At 33.3% G+C, this 22,880-nt stretch overlaps 1 protein-coding gene across 4 annotated transcripts; it reads right to left on the reverse strand.

Annotated features, from left to right (window-relative positions):
• Positions 1-10,694: 10,694 nt before the first annotated feature.
• LOC133818126 (protein farnesyltransferase subunit beta-like) lies at positions 10,695-18,136 on the reverse strand. 4 transcript variants are annotated; one of them, XM_062250837.1, is made up of 15 exons: positions 17,783-18,136; positions 17,583-17,687; positions 17,185-17,219; positions 16,492-16,574; positions 16,342-16,395; positions 15,845-15,896; positions 15,605-15,669; positions 15,272-15,328; positions 14,939-15,011; positions 14,749-14,835; positions 14,554-14,671; positions 14,325-14,449; positions 12,362-12,406; positions 12,134-12,276; positions 10,695-10,925 (listed from the first exon to the last, which is right to left on the reverse strand). In XM_062250837.1, the coding sequence occupies exons 3-15, from the start codon at positions 17,209-17,211 to the stop codon at positions 10,796-10,798; spliced, it is 1,059 nt and encodes a 352-aa protein (XP_062106821.1). In that variant the 5' UTR covers positions 17,212-17,219; positions 17,583-17,687; positions 17,783-18,136; the 3' UTR covers positions 10,695-10,795. The 4 variants fall into 4 exon arrangements, with proteins under 4 accessions (XP_062106821.1, XP_062106822.1, XP_062106824.1 ...); XM_062250838.1 differs by lacking the exon at positions 17,185-17,219; XM_062250840.1 differs by lacking the exon at positions 17,185-17,219 and having other exon boundaries at positions 16,489-16,574.
• Between the last annotated feature and the right edge of the window lie 4,744 nt (positions 18,137-22,880).

The raw sequence follows: 22,880 nt of genomic DNA on the forward strand, positions 1-22,880 counted from the left end.
ATACCACAATTAAAATGTATATACCATAATACAAAATTATGTAATACCATTATGTATAATAAGATAGAAACTAAATATCATAAAAAAAAATGATATACCATACCACAAAAAAACATATACACTATTTGAAAAACAATACACCAACAACCCATAAAAAACTTAAAAAATCAATATAACTTTAAAATAAAAACTAATTAAACAAAACTAATATACATATAATACTATATTAAAATCATTCGTTCCTAAATAAATAAATAAATTATAGATTAAGACAATTTAAGTAATCAACAATGTAAAATTGTCATTTTTCTACAATTTTAAAAATGAGGACATTAGCTTCTTGATGGTATTGTTTTGAGTCATTTACTATAATTTCTCTTTAGTATTCTATTTGGGATTGTAATTAAGGTTTGGACCTAAATTGTTTTATTATGTTATATTAGTTCTTAATTAATTTTGGAAAAAAACTTGTGAAATAATTACACAAAATATAAAAAGCTAAGGTGCTGTTTGGTAACAGTTAAAAAAATAATTTTTTATTTACTTAATTAAAATTTTGAAAATTAAACATAAATTAATGTTTGGTAACTCTATTTTTATTTATTATTTTTTAAAATTAATTTTTTTTTATTAAATTTTGAAAATAGAAAGTTTTCACTTTCAAATTTTTTTTAAATCGTTTTCAACTTTTAGTTACTTTTTTCTTCTTCTTCAAATCAACGCCTCATTATATATTGTTAAACAAAAAATAAAAATAAAAGTTATCAATCACATTTATTATTTTTTGTTTTTAAAAACAAATTACAAAAATAGTTATCAAACATATTTTTATTTTTTAAAAATAAAAATAATATTTTCATTTTTGTATTTAAAAAATTCAAAAACAAAGGTTGTGTTTGGTAAAATTTTTGTTTTTGAATTTTTTAAACACAAAAATGAAAATATTATTTTTATTTCATTATTTTTAAAAAATAAAAATATGTTTGGTAACTATTTTTATTTTTTTAAAAACAAAAAATAATGAACGTGTTTGATAACTTTATTTTTATTTTTTATTTAATAATATGAGATGTTGATTTGAAGAAGAGAAGAAAAAAAAAATAAAAAAATTTTTTAAAAAAATTTGAAAATAAAAAATTTGTATTTTCAAAATTTAATAAAATTTTAAAAAATAATAAATAAAAATAGAGTTACCAAATACATTTTCTGTTTAATTGTCAAATTTTAATTAATTAAATAAAAAACTATTTTTTTTAAGTGTTACCGAAAGCAACAAAATTTTTTACCAATAACAACCATAATATATCCAATATATATTTTTTAGCCATTTCACTCCTCGTCTCCTCCTGTAAGAAAAAAAAAATCTATTACATAAAATAATTGATTCAAATTCAAACTCATACAAAAAGAATAACAAAAGAGATGTAAATTCCTAATCTCACATAAATCAACTTATTAAACAATCACATTAATACTAGAAAATTTACATATTCAGTCGGACTCATTCTCAAATCTCTTACCATTAATAACATATATAGAAACCAGTCATCTGAAAAAAAAAAAAAAAACTAAAATGTTCATTCAGGAAACAAAAATCAATAGAGAAAAAAATTAGGAACCAATCTGAAAAAAAAAACTAATAACATATATGTAAAAAAAATCTCGACATTCTTCTGACTGAAAAAGCTAAGAACATAAATGAAAAAACTTCTGTTTCAATCGAACTTTGGTATCCCCTATTCATTTTAAAAAAAATAGTAGGCATAATACATATACAATACAAAATATAAATAAGACGAGATCAAGAACAAAATATAGAAACAGAGATTAGTCTCATATCATCAATAACATAAACGACATTGATACAATATCAAAATCAGTTTTAAATTTCATATAAAGGTACTCTAACCCGTGCAAATCAAAACAGAGAAACATTATTTTGTTAAATTTTTTTAGAGAAACACTATGAAACAATTTCTCAAATACCTACCTGATGTAAATGGACAAAAAAAGCCTGGATGCTTTATGTTTTCGACGAGAATCAAGAGAAGATGGGAAACTTGGGTGGCTCTGAGATTGCGAGAAGAAGCGTCCGCGGCAATATCCGAGATTGAGAGAGTGCGGGTCGGCGACAGGAGAAGGGCGACGGGCCATGACAATGACTGTGAAAGAGGGGCTCCGAGATTGAGGGAGAAGACGTCATGGGTGACAGATGTGTAGCTGGCCATGAGAGAGAGAGGGATGGGTAGAGAGAAGAGAAAGCAAAAATGGTGAGAGAGAGAATTATAGTGAAGCGGATGAGTGAGTTAAAGTTTGAGAAAAGAAAAGTGTATTTTAGGTAGAGGTGGCAATTCGTGTCATCGTGTTATAATCGTGTCGGCACGATTATGACACGACACGATTAGAGTAAACTCGTACACGACACGATTATTATTTGTGTCAGAAATCCAAACCCGTACACGACACGATTATCTTAGCGGGTCACACGTGTCGACACGATAACACGTTTAATAAATTTGTCATTTGACACAAATCTAAAACTGACACGATTAATACACAATTAAACGTGTAATGACACGACACGAAATTGACACGATTAACATAATATAAATAAATTAAAATGTTTATATAATCTTAAACGTGTCTTAAGCGTGTCATTTTCAGGTTAAGCGGGTTGACCCGAAAATGACACGTTTAATAAACGTGTTAAACGTGTCGACACGATTATGACACGAAAATTAAATGTGTCACCCAAACCCATTTATTTCGTGTCATTTTCGAGTCGTGTCATCGTGTCGTATCGAAAATTACCAGCTTAGGTTTAGGGTTAGGAAATAGTGTAAATGTACATGTACATGTACATATATATTTATATTTTTAATATTGTATAGGGTTTTGGGCTTAAACCAGAAATCTGAAATTTATATATTTGAAATCCGAGATTCTGATCCAAAATTTTGGGTTTCGAGTCTGGTTTAATCTAACAAAATGATTGTTTTGAAATTTTGGGTTTTTCGGGTTGCAGGTTCGGCAGGTTATGCGAGATTTTTGGGTTTTATGTTCAACCCTTGGTTTGATTCAAGGATGGGTTCAAGTCTGGTTTTGAATTTAGGATTTGAATTTTTAGGGTAGTTAATGGTTTGTATATATTGGTTTTTGTTTGTTAAATCTATTTTTTTTTTTCAAACCAGGTGACCCAAATTGAAGTAAAATAGGTTGATCATACAATTCAAAAACTCCAAGTGCTTGAAGTAATGAAAATTCAAGTGGGTCTGGAAAATCAAGTTCATAAAGGAAGGAAAGAGAGAGAGGAAGAAGATAAATGAAAGAGGGATTAGTTTTGATTTTTTTAATAAATAGTTTTTTATTATTTAAAATTTATTTTAATTAGTTTTTATAATTTTAAAATGAACTAATAATTTTTTTAATAAAAATATAACGTGAACCATTGAGAATGTGACACTTGTCAACTTAGTTAGTTGAACATACACTTAACGTGTTGATATTAAATGATCAAATCAAAGGTACGCAGCATAATATATGGACCCATTTTAATAAATAATAATACCAGTTAGGAATATACACATATATAAATATTAAATCACATACAAATAGATCAAGCCTTACCTTTTGTAGCCTATTAAGTGTCCTTAAGTCATTTTGTATAAATCAACGATCTTCCTATCCAGTATTCTGAGATCTCACACCATGATCTTCCAGACCAATCCTCAAACACACAATGACGTGTGTGGGCACGTAGGATTCAAAATGTTGATTTATGTGACTCCCTAGATGTACTCAACATAAGAGATCCAAAGAGTTTTAACACGGATAAGGTTTAGAATAGTTTTTAGGTTTTTTGAGAAAACTATCGCTTCAGAGAGAATCTGTATTTTTATTATTCAAAATAATAATAATGCCTTATCCTGAGAGTCACGTACTATCAGACTTATAAAGATATTTAATTTAATTAAATAATCTTTATATAATTAAAATATAATTCCAATTAAAAACTGATTAGATATTTTCATTTAATTATTTATTTAAATCATATTTAAAAAGATTAATTAAATAACTGATTAAACAAATTTATTTGAAATTCAAAATTCAAATCCCAGGGATAAAAATCCCTGAGTTAGGCGCCATACACTGTACAATACAGTGTGTGTCGCCCAACCCTATTAGGGTTACCATAATTTTCTCATTTGTTTATTTAATCAACTTTTAAGACAAGATATTTATTCCAACATAACTATCAGTTAATTCAAAATTAACTTTATCTTAAAATATCGGTTTTAAATTAAATAAATAAATATCCTATTATAAATAAGATATTTATTATTTCTCTCTTTATATTAATCAAAACAAGATTAATATTAATTTTAACCCATAGTTTTTCAAAATAAAAACTATATAGTGAAATAATTAATTAATTAACAATTAATCAATTACCCATAATTGTCACATAATTATTTCCACTCCTTTGCAATTTAGTCTTTTCTCTTTACAAATCTTTCTTTTGACATCCTTACCATTGATAGTGTAGGACAGAGGTGATCTAGGGACCATGGACCTATAATACGAAACTCCAATAAACCAGATTATTAATTAAACTCTTTAATCTAATAATATTATTTATTAATTCCATGATTACTCCACTATAAATATGGAATTGCACTCTAAGTATTTATAGAATTATATTTACATAGTTTTCTCTAGTAGTTCATTGATATAATCAATATATGTAGTTTTGTCCTCCATTATTGGTTCGTTAATTAGAGCTGGTCAAAGTTACCGTTTTACCCTTCTAATTACCTCTTGATCCTTAAGTACCATTAATTCACTAGCAAATAATTAATCTATAATCTAATTATAGATTTGAGCTCAATAACTATTCAATTCCAGAATCAACCCTTAAGAGAACCAATATTAGATCCGTTAGGAAAGCATGGATTCCAATATAGTAATTCATGTTCCCAGCCATCCATATATTGAATCTCCAAAACAAAAGTCATTAGCCTCATTATTCTAAGAGACCTTAATGAGTGAATCAAAAGATCTAATTAACATAAACAGGAGTTCATGAATACTCAGGATTTAGACTGATCTACAAATTATCATAAAGGTATCGACAAGTTTATATTATGATAAGAATTAAATCTTTACGTCAAACAACAAGTTTATAAAGATAATAAATTCTCATCGGTCCTGTCATATATAATCTTTATTATATACAACACATTTACTAAGATGTCTATCCACATCAATAATTCGAATCTAGATTACTTACATCTCGTATGCTTAGCAAACCGTACTAGTAACCATTCATTAAAGATTTCTTACTTTAATATGTTATTGATTATTTTATTCATTATATATGATCTTAATTCTCTCGTACTAATACAAGATCATATTCTCATGAATGAATAGAGAATTTTCTTTATATTATTATATAATTAATTCAAACAATAATTATAACATTCAAATATAATAAAATTGTACATTTTAATTTAAAACCAATAAAATGTCTTAACATGCTTTTAGGGCATTAATCCTAACATAACAGTCTTGGTAGTAATGGTTACAACAAAATGGTAACATTTGATATTTTTGCCGCAAAAAGAAAAAAAAAAGATTAGTTATATAGGTGTATAAAATTGAAAACATTATGTATTTATGTCGAAAACATCCCATAAGAATAAAAGCTTTCAATTGTGTCTCCCGACATGAGTAAATTTTATGCAACTTTTTGTATTAAATTGAAACAGTGTGAATTATACTATATTTTCTTGTATTTTATACAATTTATCATAATATTATACCCCAAATAGCTAATAGTTCAAATGAGCATTCATTCCAAAAACTATAACAATTCAAGTTTAAAATGAGCAACCATGTTGAGAGAGGGAGCATATAAGAATGTCGCATTGAATATCAGAGCATTTCGGCCCTAGAAAATCTGTGGTAAGCCCTAACATGTAAAGATCATCGTTGATAAACGGGCTCACCTCACTGCACTGTAAGTAGTAAGTTTTTACTTATGTGAATTTAGGATTTTAATGTTTATGCTCACAAAAATACAATTTTGAGAAGTATGCTAGATTTCTAAGTTGAGCCTTTAGTTAGAATTTCTGATAAGGCTAAGACTGAATTTTGAGGGAAAATATTTGAAATTTTGGAGAAATTTTTTCCCCTTCATCAAACAATGTTTTCCTTGGAAATAAAGATTCATTTCCTGATATTTGCTTGGCAACGTGATATAGGGATTTAAGAGTTTTGCAAAGATGGATAGGTGTAATATGAAAGTTCATAGACCAATAGGACTAATCTACGATCCTGCAAAACTAACAATACTGCAGGAAATGGTGCAAGAGCATATGGTTGAGTTCATCAAAGCAGTGAACAACAAAATCCAAGAGATGGTGTGGCTCGGTGGATTAATTAAAGAATTGAAGAGATAACAACTCCTACGGGTAGCACTGCAAGTACCATGGATAAGGAAGACACTGGATCAAGTATGGCGTGATTGCAAGGGCTGTCCAGAGAAACACCTGCATTATGGGATGATCGTATGGTACTTCATCATCAGATATGTAGAGAGTTATGAAAGCCGGAAACACTTTTAGAGGAACTTTAGTTTAAGCTAGTGGAGTTAATTCCAGATGACTTTAAGAGCATTAATGATTGCCATATACTATCCACTAGAGGAGCACTATGATATCAATCACTTTATGAACATGTTTATGCTTATGGAAAAGAAATATAGGGAGATCCAGAAGCAGTAATAATGGAACAAGTGAATCAAGATCCGAATAAGCAAGATACTGTATTAGAAATTTCATTGGATGAAATAGCACACAAGTGTTTGAAGTGTATACGAAGAGAATGCAAAGAGCGACGAAAATAATACTTTAACGCAATGAGAAGGAGTGCAATGGTTTGAAGATGGCCACAACAGCAAAGCATCGGGGGACAAACGTCAGAAAGCACGCCGGAGGAAGCAAAGTCCAGTAACACACTGTGAATCAAGGGTGGATCAATGGCTAAGCCAGAAGCCCAATTGATTTCTTTATGTTTTAGTTTCAAATTTCTGTTCAATTAAATAAAGTAAAAACAATAAGGAATTCTTTTCACCTAAAAGATGTATTTGACATACTCGTTATTTAATGATCATCATTATGTTTGGGATTTTATTATGAGATGGTTTAAGTATTTTACATAAATGAATTCACGATTGAAATTTGGTTACACATACGTTTAAACCTTGTTGGGATTAACACGAATCCATCTAAGATTTTAAGTATCATCAAATTCTCTAGAGCAACCACGGTGCGAGCGAAGGATAGCGGTTAACGCAAGGGATAACTTAAAACCATCATATACCTAGAGTAGACAATACTTTCAAAGGACACAAAAAGGGTTGAGGCTAAGAGAAATCAACGATGACCGGTCGAGCAATGCGAGTGTGGAATACATGAGGAACAATAGATGGAACTCTTCGAATCAAAAGTCTAAGGATGCTATCATCAGTAAGGCAAGTTGTAGAAGGAGCACACATTTAAACTACTGCTACTACGAGAGGAAGGAGAACACAACACAAATCAGATGCATAAGTATCGACAACGGGATAACGAACTACATTGAATCCAACTATAGTTTTTAAAGTAATTATAAGATGAGAACGTAGAGGTGGCATCCGAGTGGTAGTAACAACGCTGTAAAGGGAAAAGATCGTACACATAGAAATGGTAAAATCAAAGAAGAGAAACAAAGAATAACACTCACAACGGGGACTAACAAAAGATGTGCGTAATGGCTAGTGAAGAAATTAAGAAAATGACATGATATTATAGGAAATCAATCATTATTTTAGGACAATTGGCGTCTGAGTGAATAAAGGTGTGAGATATAAATGGCAAAGAACGAAAAGTGTGTAACGCCGAAATTCCCTAATGTGGCTTAGTGCCTTGATTAGGGGGCCAGGAGGGCAATAACTGGTTTATATTATTATGTGATAATATGCATGATTATATGAGTTGTATTATTATATGACTGTATTTGCATGCATGTGGGACCGTTTCTTATTAGAAGGGCATTTTAGTAATTTTGGCCCGTCGATGGCATAATTGTATATTTGTGTGTATATGGATCGAGACCACATTATTATGTGGATATATTTGAGTTATTCGGCACGAGGCAATCCTAGGGAGCAAGTTAGTGGTTTAGTCATAACGGAGTCAAATACTGGGCTCGGAGTGAGCTTAGGAGTAATTTGGTAATTTAGTACATTACCGAGATTGATCGGGTAATGAGGAATTTCCCTTGAAGGGCTTTGAAAGAGAAATTAGGCCCTAGGGGCATTTAGGTCTTTGTGTGTAAAAATTATTGACTTAAGTCTCTAACTCCTTTAGCATCAAGAAAACCAAAACATAACATCACTCTCTCTCTTTCTCTCTATACGATTTTCTCTTCCCCTCCCCATCTTTAGCTTGGGTTATTGAAGAAACTAAAGAATTTTAGAAGCTAGGAGGTGAAATTTCACACTTGAGGTAAGCTACAATCTTTGTGTTTGATTGAATTCTTCCCTGATTATCATTGTGTTCTTGAGCTTGAGGTTCAAGGTATTGAATTGGAGATTTGGTGGAGGTTTTGAGTGAACTAATGTTGGGTTTTGTTGTTGGTAGTACGTGTCGTTCTGGGATATAATTGTAATTTTGGGGTTTTGTTGGGATAGTTTTTGGGTAAGGTTTGGCTGAGGAAAACAGGAGAAAATCTAGGTTCGTAGGGTCGCGCCGTGACCTTGTTCTTGGGGCACCGCGACCCATGTGAACCTAGGGCACAGGGGGTTCTGTCTAGGGTAGGCACGCCGCGACCCTCAGGGTCAAGTTGTGGTCCGTGTCCTAGGTTCCTGGTAGGGGCTCTCTGTTTTCGTAGGCGCGCCGCGAACCTCAGGGTAAAGTCGTGGCCCGCTTAGACAATTTTGGCCAAGTTATATTTTGAGTGACAGGAACTCAAACCTAAGGGCTCAGGATCGATTATACTACCCAGTTTAGTAGAATTTGAGGTCCCGGAGGCTAGGACTCGGTCTAGAAGCCTTTATTTACTCAATATTGATGAATATACTTTATTTGGTTATGACTAGGGTACCACTAGGGCTCAGGAAAGGATTGTGCTTGAGAGTCGTTCTTATTATATGTTACACTCAGACCTTAGGTAAGAAAACTGTACCCAATACGTGATGTACGTGATTAGGGCTTGGCCCGGTTGTTAAATATGGATTTGTTTAGGCTTGGGCCCCTGTAAATGTTCATGATTATGATTATGCATGTGATTGTTTGATTAAGCATGCTGAATGCTCTGTGTCTGGATATTTGTTATATGATGAATGTCTGTTTGCATTATCTAATTGAGAAAGGCTTGACTTATGAGTCAAAGACGGCAATTGCGCTGAGCGCTGGTCGAAGAGAATTGACTTATAAGTCAAGGAAGGAAATAACACATTGAGTGCTGGTCATTTTGGTTAGGCCTAATCAGGAGCGCTTCATAAGCTTGTCTGACCTAATGGTCGTGGAAAATTAAGCGTCAGGTACGCTGGACCAGCTCCAATGCTAGTTATATAGAGGATAGGGCAATGGGCCCCGGGGTGACTTATTAGTCCCATATCCTAGGGTTGGCCCCAGAATGATTCATCAATCATGTATTTGGGACAACAGGCCCCGATGTGATTCATTAATAATTTAATTAGGGCAGCTGGCATGTAACGCCCTAGTTGGCCAAGACCATTACACTGTGTCTTTTAAATAGTGCAACTAAATGTTATTAATTGTTCAGGGTTAAAAAATTCGGTTAAAAGGAGTAGATACTTCATTAAAACGTTAAGTTGTACATGGGATCCCATAATAAACATTTACAAAGTTGTTTATAGATCCAAAAGGGTAGTTACAACTCAAAAGTTACAATTTGCCGACCTAAGTGGCAAAAATAGGGTTTGACCCTCGTTCCTCTGAGAAACCTTGGTCGTGGTGGTCAAGCGGCCACATATGTACATGTCGCCACCTAAGCTCTCCAACTCATGGCTGGTCCATCTTTCCTTCCCCCTTACCTGCACCACATAGCACTCGTGAGCCAAGGCCCATCAAGAAAACTTAAACATGCTCATAAGCAGTTAATGTCACATTACCAAATCATATTAAGCATGACTAGTAGTAATAACCCTACTCATGTATGCATACTGTTAACTACAAGAAAAAAATGCTTTTAATAACACTGAAAATGTGTTATCAAAACATACGATAACACTTTCTGATGTGTTAAGACCGACTATGTTATCGTAGGTCAGGGTACTTTACATAACACTTTATCAATGTTATACAGATGTGTTATTGTACTTTCAACGATAACACAATTTCTGTGTTATTTTAATATATAGATAAGTGTTGAATTATGTTATTTATAGTCGATTATATAACACTTTTTTTGTGTTATACTACACTTTAGTATAACACTTTTTTTGTGTTATACTACACTATAGTATAACACATTTTTTGTGTTATACTACACTTTAGTATAACACATTTTTTGTGTTATACTACACTTTAGTATAACACATGTGTTATATTAGCTTAAAGAAACATAATCTTTTTTTCCTTACACAAAACTAGGAAAACAAATATGAAAGTTGAAGCCAAATAAGGTAACATAAATAGATTTTTATTAATTACTCAAATGTAATTACAAAATTTAGTTTACTAGTGTAGGCTTAAGAAATCATATTACAACATAATTTATGCCCAATTCAGATTCCTTTATCACTAAATTCAAAACAAGAAATGTAAACAAAAATTAGTGAAATACATTCTTCCATTCTAAAGGCTTCAACTACAAATGTTGTCAAGAATTGCTCCAAAGAAATCATCTCAATATACCTGCACATTGTAAAAAAAAAAGTCATTTTATTATTAAGAACATAAGACTTAAGCTAGTTTTCACCTCTAAGCATATAAAGTTTAAATTAAATTTATAACACAGACAAACATCAACATTTAGAAATGGTCAGAGAGAGAGAATGAAAGAAAGGACCTATAACAACTGTTATGCTTGCAGTGATCACTTCTGTGACTGATAAGCCAACAAAATCCCAAGCATACTAAGTTGAGAAAAATATCCCAGAACAGAGTAAAAGTTCTTGCCACCACAACAACAAACTTACAGTCTTTTCTTAAATGATACATTGAAAACTTCAAAAGAAGAAAATGGAAAACTAAGATAAATACTTATCTGTTTTAGTTCAATAAAATAAGAGAGCTATCAAGAAAGAGCTAGGGAATTTTCAGATGAACAATAAAATAAGAGAGCTATCAAGAAAATCTAAGACCATAACATCACCAAACTAAAGTTCAACACCACAGAAAGATATACATGCTGCCGCCGTGAAGTTGAGAACCCAACATGATTGACTATAAACGAAATCCACAGCAACATGATTGATTATAATGCTGGGAAGATTAAATCGAACCCATTAAACTTGAAATCAAATCAAACTAGCTCACTTCTCTACATTGTATGACTTGATATGCCACTTAAGTGACAGCTAATGTGACAATTCTTTTATTCCAAGAAGTTCAAAATTTTGGTAATACAGTTGGTACATTCTCTACCATAGAAGCCTGTATATAATGTCTTCACTACTCTCATTCGGGGTTAAGAGAATCAGTAGAGAATTTTTTCAGTGTTTTTTTGTTTTGTTTTTTAAAGCATTTTTTTTAGAGTGTTTGTACATGGAGCAAGTCTCCCTTTGTGTAATTTTGTGCTTGATACTCAAGAAAGAATAAAGTCTAATCAGCCATTATTTGGGGCTATTCTACCTTGGATGTAGGCTTTTAATTGGGTTGAACCAAGTAATGTGTTTGGTGTATTTTTTGTTTTAAAGTCTTAACATTTTTTATTCTATGTTTACGCATTACTCTTTCTTGTTTTGCTGTTCTTTAAGGGTGTAGGATTTACACCACATTTCTAAAAGAGACTTGTTTAGTCCATATATGAATAGCAATAATCAGCACACATATCATATCAGAGCCTAACAGAGCAAGAAAATTAAATAACTGCTTAAAGAAGAAGAATAAAAGGGTCATACCTAATCATTTTTTCAACCTTCTTTGCAACACTATATTCCAAATCTGCTTCTTTTTGCTTGGTGCGTCCAGATTTTGCCGTCCTCTTTGATTCCAAAATTCTGGGTAGAACATAGAGCTGATATTCCTCATGCAGAAGTATATACTGCATATTTTAAAGTCAAGAAAATAGTCAACTTCTTCAATTTGATAACATGTTTCATTAGACAAATATAAATGGAAAGTCTCACCTCATCCCTAAATAATGTTAGAACTAGATTTTCTTTAAGTACCACCTGAAATAATCAACAAAAAAGAAAGAGGTGAGAAAACCAAGCAATACAATATTCCATTGAATAAACCAATCATGTTTTTAATGTTGTACTCTTCAACCAGATCATATATGGAATATATTTGAATAAAAAGAAAAATCCCATTTGTGTGCATAGTTGAAAGATTCATTAAGCGACTAAAAACAGAGAACAATAATTAAAGACCCATTTAAGCTAAAATGCAAGATAAGATCAGTTAATGATGCAAAGAATCACACATGGTAAAAGGTTCAATACTATGCATTACCATTTGAAAATGAAAATAGCATTTGGCTGGTTGCCTTTGACTTATAGACAATATCTGCTCCTCACATCTATAAGGATATAGGCAATCAAACTCTAGCTGACAGTATGTCAAAACTCAGTATGCAAAATGGAGCCATCTTGGAAAATTCTCTTTCTGGTGCATGACTGATAAGTTCTGAATATCTAAAGACATTTGTAAAGGAAATGTTTATCTAGGAAAAAAAATCATCTTTTTTCAGAAAAAAAAATATAAAGACAAGAAAGTAAAAATTTCAATTAAAACTGAATAAACAAATCAGAGAAAGAACTAAAAACTAAATAAACAAATCACATGTGAAGTATAAGTGCTCCTCACATCTATAAGGATAGAGGCAATCAAACTCTAGCTAACAGTATGACAAATGTTTAGCTGTCTTCTTATATTTTCCAGCAGGTACTTCAATCCAGTTGCCACCAACTATGTTGCAATCAATCATAAAGCGAAGAGCAATATATGTATATGTTTATATGGGGAACCTAAAAAAACACTTCTTATTTGATTGGAGGGTGGCCTAGATACTATCAATCTCATTTCACAAGATATCCACATCTCAGGTTATCTGATTATTCTAGCAAAAATCATCATATTAATTCGTCAGTAAAGAAAAATATAGTAACTTATCAATGATGAAGATGAAGATCCATTACATAACTTGAAAAAGGAAAAATTATCATGAATTTGAAGGTATTAATACGTTGCCAATGATTCCTAATTTAGAGGCAAAATTATTTTTTACAAACTGAGAACCAACCAAAAACCAAACCAAAATTAAGATCTCAATCACGACTTTCAACAAATTTTTAAAAAATGGTAGCAAAAGTACGTAGCATCCTTTTTAGTATTCATAACAGAAGTACTTAACACATTTGGCCATATTATATATATGTAGTGTAGATTCATCATAACCCAAAATTATCTACCAGTGCTGATAGATAATTATCCAAAAGAGAAAAAGCAACTTTTAAGCTATTGTTTGCAAAGTGTCAATAAGGACAACACAAGGATTCACCATTTGTATCGGCTAAATCCAAAGAATAACAAAGAAAACTAGAGAAAATATATAGAACAAGAAAAGATTCAAAAGAGTACAAGCAATACATCAAGTTTCACACATTATTTATTATCTCTCCAAAGCTTATCGCAATAAAACAATAAACAAATTTTAAATCTGCAAAAGAGCCATAAAACTAGTTTCTTATATACATATATAGACAACAAGCATATTAAAATAATAGTCAGCAACATAAAAATTACCATAGCAAGCATATAAAGATATATCAAACATATTAAACTAGTTTCAGCAAGCAAAACAAGCCAATGCATAATTTGGCACAAATTATTTAATAGATTTAATTTCTGAAAGGTAACAATCTTCCACATGCAGCAGTCTATTTAACATAGTTTCCAGAACCTCAACATTTCAAATGCTGATTCACTAGTCTTCTATTGCATTTGCAGAAAAGAAAACCAGACTACTTTACATGTTTTAGCCAAAGAAACTATTAAACTAGGCCTAAGAGATGGGCATTCTAAACTCAAATCATCAAGAATCAAGTCAAGTTCTTAACGTTGTCAAATGACTAATGAAATCCAAACCTGTGTGCATAGAAGTATGTATTGCTGCAATGCATGGCTGTTGAAAAGGTGCTCCATTACTGGACATGTTGTGATAAAGTTATGACCAATATCATTGTAATTCACATGGAAAGAAGCATTTAGACCTGCAAATGAGAATGAGAAAGTAAAAGAATAAATATCACAACCTAACAAATGAAAAAAGCTCAAGTACAGGTACCATAACTTATACTCTGCTAAATTGGCCTACCTCCCTGTTCAGGTATATCAGATACTGTGGAAGTGCTGCAACGTCCAACATCATCTGGCCTCATCAGTTGTTCATCAATAAATGAACCGACTCTTCGTAATAATGCAAAAGAACCTCCCTGGTCAGTGTGCTTTTCGTTAACCCCATTATAGTCCTGAAGGAATGGTAAAAAATGTGAAAAAGACAGAAAATGACCTGCCAAAAGGAATAGCATCCATCAACCAATTTATTGGTTCTCCCTTGAAATCCACACTCCCCTCCTTGACGAAATACCAGCCAATCCTAATAAAATAGGAAACATCATTCAAACACAGTATAAAGTAAGATCAAGAATAATATTGCAATGGCTAGGTACTAAGAATGACAAGAAGACTACATATCTTACAATTAAAGGAGACAAGTCCAAACGATGGACCTCATTGATCAAAATCATTGTAGCCAACCCACAAAAGGTGTACCTAATGTACATCAAAGATATGAAACAATATCAGATATCCATAATTTAAGTTTCATTTCATTTGAATTGAATTAACAATGACAATAATTCACCTTATTGCTCATAATCAGGGAGCATTTGAACCCATAAATACCACAGAAGTAAACCTTACCACTTAGCACATACCACTAGAAGATGCTATTGATATATTATAGCCAATAGATTCTACAAAGGTAACTTCATAGCAAAAACAAAACATAAAGTAGCGTGCTAAAAACATACCCACCATGTGCTTCAGAGTTAGGTTCTCCACCAATGCCACCTTCGTAAGTCTGACAGCTGCAGATTGACACCGCATAGGGAAGCTTTAATTATTTATAGAAATCAACAACTATATATAAGATGATTTCTGCAATTCATAATATTACTCCTATCATAATACAATATCACAATGTAAAAGACTTAACAGTGGAATCAAATGCATGCACAAGGGATGCTATAAAACATAATCTGGATGAGAATTGGGAACAATGTTTCACAAGACAAACAGCTCCTGAGTAGATGGCGAGCATGCTTTGGAGCCGCTTTATATTGAGAAGAGCAATCAAGACCAACCTTAATATGTAATTTCCAACATTCTGAACTAGTTCATCATCCAAAATGTTCAAAATACTTGTAACCTGGTAGAATAAGACTTTCATAATGATAATCATAAACTAAGCTAATTATAAAAATTAGAGTACATTGTACTGAGCATAAAGATTAAACAACCATTTGGGTTAATTTCACATAAGTGAATTAGCATGGAATACACATTGACGTGCTTGTATCACAAAGACAAGCACAGAGACTTACTGAAATGGCAGTATAGCAGGCCCGAACATCAATTTCTCCACCATCATGCATCCTGATGAATACATCCAAAAATGTTAAGAATTATGATGTAACGATGTTAAATTTTCAACATATAACATATATAAACCTTCCAAGAAAAAAAAAATGGGTAAAGACATAATTCCTTGTTATATGCTAAAGCTTCTACATATAAACCTTTTTCCAAGAAGTTAAAAGGATGGGGAAATTATTTGTTATTTAAAATATCACAAAACATTGATTGAGGCCTAGAAGTGCAAATTCGTATAGATCATAACACCAAAGTATCCTTTCATACAAATAAAAAAATTAAGATTGAGTGATAGAGAAAAGAAATTTGGAATGGCTAGGAAAAATACAGTTCAAAATACCAAATGCATCTCGTACAAGCCAGTTTAGAAGCATTAAAAATGAATTTCTCACATAAAGTGACACATTTTCTAATTTCAAACTACACACAATTGGACGTGATCTCATACCTGAAACCCCCACTTGGCTGTTTCATCCGCTGCAGAAACATGTATAATGTACTTCTGAAAAATATTAAGACAAACTGAGTTCAATCATTTCAAAAAGGCAACCTTATGTATAAAAATAAGTATCACAAAATAGAAGTATAAACTGACCACCTATTGATTGAAGACAAAGCTTCATGACCACCGATAGTAATAAGTGAATTGACAGCTGCATAAGTTTTTGCAAGATGTGGCATCTGAAAGAAACAATGATTGAATTGAATATTGACACCACCCTCAGATAAAAAAAAAATTGTACTAATATTATATTTGTATGTATACAAATACAACTTGATAAGTATGAGCTGATAAAGAATCAATTGCTCTCCTCACATCAAACGTTAAACAATTACAATTTGTAATGCCGACACAAGATATAATCTTAAGACTGGCTAAGCCACCTAGCCTCATACTACACTATTTTACTTGCCATCATCTATTAAAGAACCCATTAAAATACCAAACCAGAACAACAAAATAAACATTGAGTGAGAAAAATGCAAAGAAAAAAGCTCAAACTAGAGCCATAATCATAGAGACTGAGTTCAGTTGGAAATTAAATATGATTTTTCAAGAGAATGCGAGTGAGGACGAGAGCTTAAGGATTGCAAAACATAGGTAGAGCGAGAGTATGAGAGACAATTAAATTTGCAATACAAACAACCAGAAACTAACACAAGGATTCACCATTTGTATCGGCTAAATCCAAAGAATAACAAAGAAAACTAGAGAAAATATACAGAACAAGGATCTCCCTATATGTCTCCTTGGTTTTACTAAGACCATCCTTAAAGACTTCTATAATACCACTTCACGATTGAGACCTCCACACATCCTCAACCCTGAGCCAAACACAAAAACAGAGAAGAGAGAGAAAGAAAAAAAACAAAAGCAGAATGAGAAGAGATACACACACAAAAAAAGAGAGAGAGATTAACCTAAACACAACACACAATAAACAATAAACAATAAACAATTGCAGAAATGCATTTAAATTTGATGCTTGACATTTTAACTGATATACCTCTAAAGGATTAAGCTAGGCCACTGAACCATCAACATTTCAAAAATATATATATATTTAAGTTTATTCAACATATGACAATGGAATTAACTATCATTTTCCAAGAGCATAAAATAGAGCCATTTTGATAACCAAACTTATCAGATTAAAATACATGCTTCTCCTCCATACCATACCATACCTGTTAAGAATCGACTCCAAGTGATGATGCAATAGGAGAAACGTAGGGGAACCAATATCAGCGTCTACCATCTCTATGGCCGTCATCAATCATTGCAAGACCTTCCTGTAGAATTCATTTTTAAAGGGTTCCAAGTCAGATTTTAATCACATAACAAGAATAGGGTAGGAAAATAAAGCAAAAATAGCATAAAAACTTACATCTAGCAAAGTATCAAGTGCATCGGTTGCACGACCAGTGGTCCAAGAAAGCCGCCTTTCAACTTCATCAATGGTGGGCTCTCACTGGGTCGAAGGCACGCAGAGGTGGGCTCGCACCTGGGGTCACTTGGTTCGGGGGTTGGGTTCACGAGTGCCTGAGATTTGGAGCTTGGCTCGGAGAAAAACGGGTGTGAGGATGGTGGTTAGGTGGTCGGAGCTGAGGATGATGGTGGTTACGGGAGTGCGACTAGGGCGAAGGGAAGAGAGAGACGAGAGGGAGAAGGGGAAAAAGGTATGAGAATTGGGTCTCTCTCGGGTCTCACAAATTTTGAGGTCAGAAATGAAAAAAAATCTAAGTGGCGCGCGCGGGATTGTGTATTATTACCGCTTCTTTTTTTTTCACAAAGTGGCCCACTCTAGTATAACACATTTTTATTAGTATTATATTCATGTGTTATGGAAATAGGTATTTGGTGTAGGCAACCAGATAACTCATACAGTATACTCATATACTCAACATTCCAAATGTTCACATTAATCAAGTATTCAACATACCAAATATATCATTCCATATCAATAATAAATCCAGATATTATAACTAAGGTTAACGCCCTTAGGCCGCACACTCTATTTATCCCACTGACTCCGGCCCGCTTAAACCGAGCTCAGTGAACATTAAGCTGTCCTCAGCTACCAGTGGTCGAGCCGCGCCCTGTGCGCAAGTATAGTTTACGGCACCCTTAGGCCATTTATCACATGTCCCATGGCATAATACCATCTATGACATTATACAGATATAGGGAGCTCTTAGTCCCATTACAAACACATAATCGGGTGCAGTCTGCTTACCTTTGATTCCGCTAGCTTGATTCGTTGAGAACACCCCTCAAGCACGATCCCTTCCGAGCCCTAGCATTCACCTAGTCACAGCCACAAATTAGAATCATCACCAAACCTCAATTTCAAAACCCAACCTCGGGACCCATCCCGAGCCCTCGGGAAGCCCTAATTCCACCAAACAGGGTGGTGAAATCAAACCCCGAGCCCCCGGGCGAAAACCCTAAGAAATAACCCAAAAACCCTTTACTGGAAATAGGGTAGCGCTATAGCGATACAAAGAGGGCGCTATAGCGCTACAAACAGAACCAAAAGCACCAGGAAACCCAAGCCTAGCGCTGTAGCGCTCAAAGGCTAGCGGTATAACGCTAGTCACAGACCAACAATACCCTGATTTTCTTCCTTCGATTTTCGTCGATCCAAAACCCTTTGGAACCCTTCCAAACTTCAACTACACACCAAATTGGGTCTAAAACCACCTATATCTCACCCCAGACAACACCACAACACAAGACTTAACCACATGCATCATCAAATTAAGAAAACAATCATTGTACCCAAGAACTCAGAGATGCAACCAGAAACTCAGAAACTTAGAACTTCAAAGCCAAAGTTTGATACCTCCTATGGGGAATTTCGACCTTAAATTATCTCCAGCATCCAACCAGCCTCAAGCCCTTCAACTCCTCAAGCTTGTTTCCCTTTATTCCATCCAAAACTCAAGCTTAGAAACTGTCTCAATAAAACTCAGAAAACACATAAGGAAATCTTGAAACTTACCTCAACTGAGTGTCTAATCCCTGCTAGCTCTTCTAGCTCCACCAAAGTCTTAAGCCCTAAGCTCCAACCTGAGCTTACTCTAGAATTCCAGCTCCAAAACTCACAAGAAATGGTGAAGTATGGCCAAACCGACAGAGAGAGAGAGAGAGTCCCTTGTTTTCCTTCTCTTCTCTTTCTTTTCCTTAAACTTCTGAGTCTTTCTACAATTTCCACTAAAGCCAAAGAGACATTATAACACTTATCTATTTTCAGTCAAATGACCCTTTTGCCCTCCTATTAATTCCTAAGTCTTAAAATACATCAAGGGCATTTTAGTCACTACTCTCAATTCCCGCTAATTCCTCGATTGTCTCTAATATTTACCGCTTACTTCCCGATACCTAACTAATCATCAATTATATTTCTCAATATCAAATAATCTCCAATATACTTCTCAAATTCCCAGATACACCCCAGACTCACCCCGAGCCGGGTATAAATCCCTGTTGTGACTTTCCCGCTAAACCGCTTGCTAGGATCGCCTCAAGTCACAAGCTACAAATATATCCACATAATAATGTGGTCTCAACATTCTATCACAAATATTTACATTTTTCCCCCAACGGGCCAAAATTACAAATATACCCTTATACCCTAATTAGGGCCTACATGCATACTAATACACATAGTCATGCATCACATTAATCCAAATAATCATATAAACATGCTTATCGCATAATCATGCATTTTATCTATTAATTCACATAACTTCCAATTGTGCCCTCCTGGCACACTAATCAAGGCCCTTAAGCCATATTAGTAATTTTGGGTTGTTACACCACATGTGTTGGGGAATCTTGACAAAAAAAAATCCAAAGGTTGGTGAGCAACATATATTGCCTCAATGAAGCCAAAGGCTTAAAGAGTTGGGATCAAATAATGTTCTCAAGTGGAGACATTCTACCTAGTAGAGAGAAACCTTAAAGAAGTCACATGGAAATTTCCTATGGTTGTTCAAGTTGAGGATGATCCCAAAACCTACCAAGAAACAATGTCTTCATGAGACTCCGCTTTTTTAAAGGAGACAATAAATAATGAGATGGATTCAATTATGGAAAAACACCCATGGGTATTGGTAGACCTTCCATAAGTTTCAAAACCAATTGAGTGCAAGTGGGTATTTCGGAGGAAATATCACACTGATGGCACCTTACAAACCTTCAAAGCTAGATTAGAATCCAAAGGGTTTAAACAAAAGGAATGGATCAGTTATTTTGACACATATGCACCGGTTGCTAGGAAAACCACAATGACATGAGAAGGTTGACAAAGCCATATTTTCATATGGGTTTAGACACAATAATGCATACAAGTGGTTATACTCCGAGGCTTGTGATGGCTATGTCATCTTGGTGTGTCTATATGTTGTTGACAATAACGAATTCAGAAATTTTCTAATATTCATATAATATTATTCAAATAATAACACTAAACAATCAATATATGCAAAAAATCATCTTAATTATTTTTTTCATAAAAACATTGTGTAATAAATATGATTTCAAGGGCACCATTCCTAACAGTCTAGACATATAAGTCTGGGACATGAGTATGTGAGACAATTGATTCAAGATGGAATCATATCGTCTCATATGTTAATACAAGTGAGAACTTAGTGGATCCATATACAAAACCTATTGAGAAGATGATAGTAAGTTCCACTTCAACATAGATGAGACTAAAACTTCTAGAATAAGAGATTCACCAATGATTGTAACCCAACTCCAAACTTGTGAACATAAAGTGTAAGAGTTCAATGGGTAAGAACAATTCATTGATAAGTGAATAGTTTCAACACTAACATAACCATGAGTTCCATCCAAGGATGGCTAGTGTTGGTTTCTACCGAGTGAGAGTTAAGCCTAGGGCTTTTAATGAAATTCAGTTGTGTGCAACAAGCATCTTTAAAGAAAGCAAAGATGTTGTAAGAACTTCACCTATGTGAACTTAGCAGTGGTGTTGCCTCTCATGGGAGTCCCGAAAAGTTCAAGAAATGGATGAGCACATGGTCATATAAGTGCTAAGTGAGAAAAGTAGGAAAATGAATGATCAAATGAAGGTGTGTCAAGTGTTACCGGTCTTATTACATAGAAGTATTTTGTTCAATCTTTAAGACACCAATGAATTCGATAGGCCTTTGTATGAGCTAAGAAGAGAGAATTATATTTAACCAAGTGGGGGAATGTTGAGATTTGTTAAATATAATGGTTAAGTTGTTTACACAATATGGTGCAAAACACTTAACGGATTTCACTTAAGTTGAAGTGAAAATATGAGATTTTGTTGTAGGCATCTATAATTGACTTGTGTGGGTCTAAAGTAATACAACGAGGTATCTAAGCATGATCAAAACGTTTGGGAGCATTTTGTGGTTTTAAGGTCACTTTTGAGAAGTTAGACCTGCTTACATGGTGTTGCATTGCCATCTTATAGGCGATGCATCGCCTATCCCTGCAAGCGATGCATCGTCTGCAAGGGGGCGACACATCGCCTGACGTGTCTGTACAATATCGTGTTTTAGCTCTAAAATGATGTGTTCAAAAGCTCTAATCCTATTGGTTAGACTTAATGACGGCACCTACACTATAAATAAGGGTTATTAGAGTTCTAAAGTGTTGATCACACTTTACAACTCTCTCTAACCTCTTTCTCTCTCTTACTCTCAAATATCATAAATATTCTTCAAGAAAGTCATCAAGAATTGCTTGACTTGCATGAGTTTCACATGCTTATTCAATCCCAAGTCTCATTTTATCTTGGTGAAGCTTCAAGCATCAATGGGAAGACATGGAATAGAGATTTGGAACAATGACACTCCTCGTGTATAAGCATTTAAATGTTCCCCAAGTTTGTGTTTGAAAAACAATCATAGTACGCAGGGGAATAGGCGTGGTGGGCCTAGTGTATACAACAAAAAAACCTTCAATCTCTCATATAAACAGTTTATAAGATCAAGAAAACATCCAGACAGAAACATTAACATACAATTTTATTAATCAAGCAACATATATATAAATATAAAATATATTTATATATATTATATAAACATATACATAAGTATTCAAGATCATGAGTATTTACCTCTTGAAGCCTATCAAGTGTCCTTGAGTCTTTTCGTATATATATTGATCTTCCTATCCAGCGCTTTGATTACTCAAACCACGGTCTTCTGGAGTGTTCTCTACACCTCAAGATTTGTGTGGACACATAGAGAACATGAGTTTGTAATTTAGGAATTTCAAGTATTTCTCAACACATGAGAACTTGGATTATGGTGTGAGAAAGGTTAGAATAAAGAAGAAGAAGATAATCTTTTGTCTGACAAAAATTCTAAAAATTATTTTGTACTCTTATTGACTTGTGTATTGCTTTTCTCTTGTATGTATATTCTTCTTATTATTCTATATCATATATATAGAGATTATTCTATTACCTTATTATT

This window comes from Humulus lupulus, chromosome 2, assembly GCF_963169125.1.
Source record: "Humulus lupulus chromosome 2, drHumLupu1.1, whole genome shotgun sequence".
NCBI lineage: Eukaryota > Viridiplantae > Streptophyta > Magnoliopsida > Rosales > Cannabaceae > Humulus > Humulus lupulus.

Excerpts from the sequence above, each read along its gene's own strand:
- LOC133818126 (XM_062250837.1), bottom strand. The coding sequence starts at position 17,211 with ATGTGTGGAGGTCTCAATCGTGAAGTG. Across the intron at positions 14,450-14,553 it reads TGATATACCTGAACAGGGAG|GTCTAAATGCTTCTTTCCAT; the intron begins GTAGGCCAATTT and ends TCTCATTTGCAG. Across the intron at positions 12,277-12,361 it reads TAACATTATTTAGGGATGAG|TATATACTTCTGCATGAGGA; the intron begins GTGAGACTTTCC and ends TAAAATATGCAG.